Source organism: Nanorana parkeri, unplaced genomic scaffold (genome assembly GCF_000935625.1).
Source record: "Nanorana parkeri isolate BGI_ZX_2015 unplaced genomic scaffold, ASM93562v1 scaffold748, whole genome shotgun sequence".
In the NCBI taxonomy this organism is placed as follows: Eukaryota; Metazoa; Chordata; class Amphibia; order Anura; family Dicroglossidae; genus Nanorana; species Nanorana parkeri.
This window is the reverse complement of record NW_017307016.1, coordinates 135812-137725: the sequence shown is the minus strand read 5'-3', so window position 1 is coordinate 137725 and position 1914 is coordinate 135812. Positions and strand designations below refer to the sequence as shown.

The 1914-nt window shown below is 52.7% G+C and overlaps 1 protein-coding gene across 1 annotated transcript in view; it reads right to left on the bottom strand.

Moving 5' to 3' along the window:
- The window catches only part of LOC108793445 (aminoacylase-1A-like), a 14927-nt gene extending 13214 nt beyond the window's left edge, over window positions 1–1713 (bottom strand). Inside the window, exons 1-3 of the mRNA XM_018564394.1 lie at window positions 1629–1713; window positions 757–821; window positions 19–123 (exon numbers count right to left, since the gene is read on the bottom strand). Of these exons, the coding sequence (XP_018419896.1) occupies window positions 19–123; window positions 757–821; window positions 1629–1713 (255 nt within the window). The remainder of the gene's footprint in view (window positions 1–18; window positions 124–756; window positions 822–1628) is intronic.
- Window positions 1714–1914: the final 201 nt, after the last annotated feature.

Genomic DNA, 1914 nt, shown 5'->3' with positions numbered 1-1914 from the left:
CCCTCCGATAACCCTCACCTCAAACACGGGAACCACATCTGTATGAGAATTCAGGATGACGGACTTGAGGTGAGGCTGCGTCCCCGGCCAGGTGAGGATGAAGATCGGCTTTCCTGGAACAAACTACGAAAGACGACATATTGCCAAATATCAGAGTCATAAAGAGAACCTGTCATCACCTGTCCCCGTCTCCATGAACAAACCCCGAACATGTCACCATAGAGGGCAACAGGGTCATCGTTCAGAAACCCTCCTCCTATTATCATTACATAGCCGACCTTCAGCTCCAGTCAGTGAGATGATGTCATCAGTCTGCTGCATGCAGGAGGAAGCATTTCCTCAGTCTCCCCTCCCCCAGTGATCAGTCTGCTACAGGCAGGAGGAAGCGTTTCCTCAGTCTCCCCTCCCCCAGTGATCAGTCTGCTACAGGCAGGAGGAAGCGTTTCCTCAGTCTCCCCTCCCCCAGTGATCAGTCTGCTACAGGCAGGAGGAAGCGTTTCCTCAGTCTCCCCTCCCCCAGTGATCAGACTGCTGCAGGCAGGAGGAAGCATTTCCTCGTCTCCCCTCCCCCGGTGATCAGACTGCTGCAGGCAGGAGGAAGCATTTCCTCCGTCTCCCCTCCCCCAGTCATCAGTCTGCTGCAGGCATATACAGAACTGGGATGAGAAGATTTAATGAAATGTGAAGAACGACATCTGACTCTTCGGAGACTTTGGTAAATGAGGACTGAGGGTTTTTCTTGCTCAGCGTACCGACCTCCAGCGTTCTGCTCTCCAGGCCGATCTCTTCCGCCATCTTGAACAGGAAGCGTCTGATTCCATCTGTAATACGGGAAGTAAAAACCCCTTTAAATGGCCTTTTATTAAAGAATATGTGTTGCAGCAACTAATCATCTGTACCTATTGTGTTCCCTGATCCCCTGCAAAGTCACACTAATACCTGCTGATCCTGCCACTGAGGTCACCAATTGCAGTGATGGGGTGACAACTATGCTGCACTGCTCCTGAAATCCTGAAGCAGAGTTGTCACCCACCTATTCCTGCTTGCATTACAGTGGGGGGAGAAGATGTTGTGGGGGTGCGGCAATCAGCATTGTCACGTTAGCTTGCCAATCAGCACCTGACTACAACTAGTCCCGCCCACTGCTTTCTAGATTGACAGCACTGCCTCTGTTGCTGAAACCCTCTCACTGTGAGCTGCAGTGTCTGGGAGGGGGGAGCGTTTGAGACACAAGGAATGTTGGTACATAGGTGAACCTGCGCTCACTCTGAATACTGAATGATGTGGAAACCGGGGAAGGCAAAACATCAGAGAAGTTTCTTGTTAGGATTTGACAGCAAATGGATTTCCGGGGTGAGTAGATCCCGATGTCGGATCTCACGGAACGTTCACCTAAATATTCGTGACCAATAAATGAAAAGGTTTTTTTTAGGGTTGCTGCACCTTTAAGAGGCAGCCGTTCCTTCCACAAGTGGCTTCCTGCTGAGTGCTGAACTTTCCCCGGCTGGGATGAGCTTTGTACAGAGTCCATTACTCAGCAGCAGGGGGGGGAGGGAGAGGGGGGCTCAGTGGAGGGAGAGGGGGCTCAGTGGGGGAGGGCGCTGCGGCTGCATCATGCTCGTCCTTACCATAGTCGGGCTCGGGATGGATGCTGCGGATCCTCAGGTACTCCTGGAAGCGCGCGGTCGCCGGGTTCTCCGTCGGGTCCGTCATCTGAGGGGAGCAATATTCTCAGTACATTGAGACAGCCCGGTGATCGGCGGATTTCCACTAATCCCTGCCAGGCGTACCCTGATTATCACTGTCCTCGCTGCCGTCATGTCTGGATTTGCTGTGTCATGTTGCCCTCCGGGTTGCACCCCTCCCCCCTTATTTTCCCTCTTAGCATTACAGCTCTCAGTCCCACAATAAAAG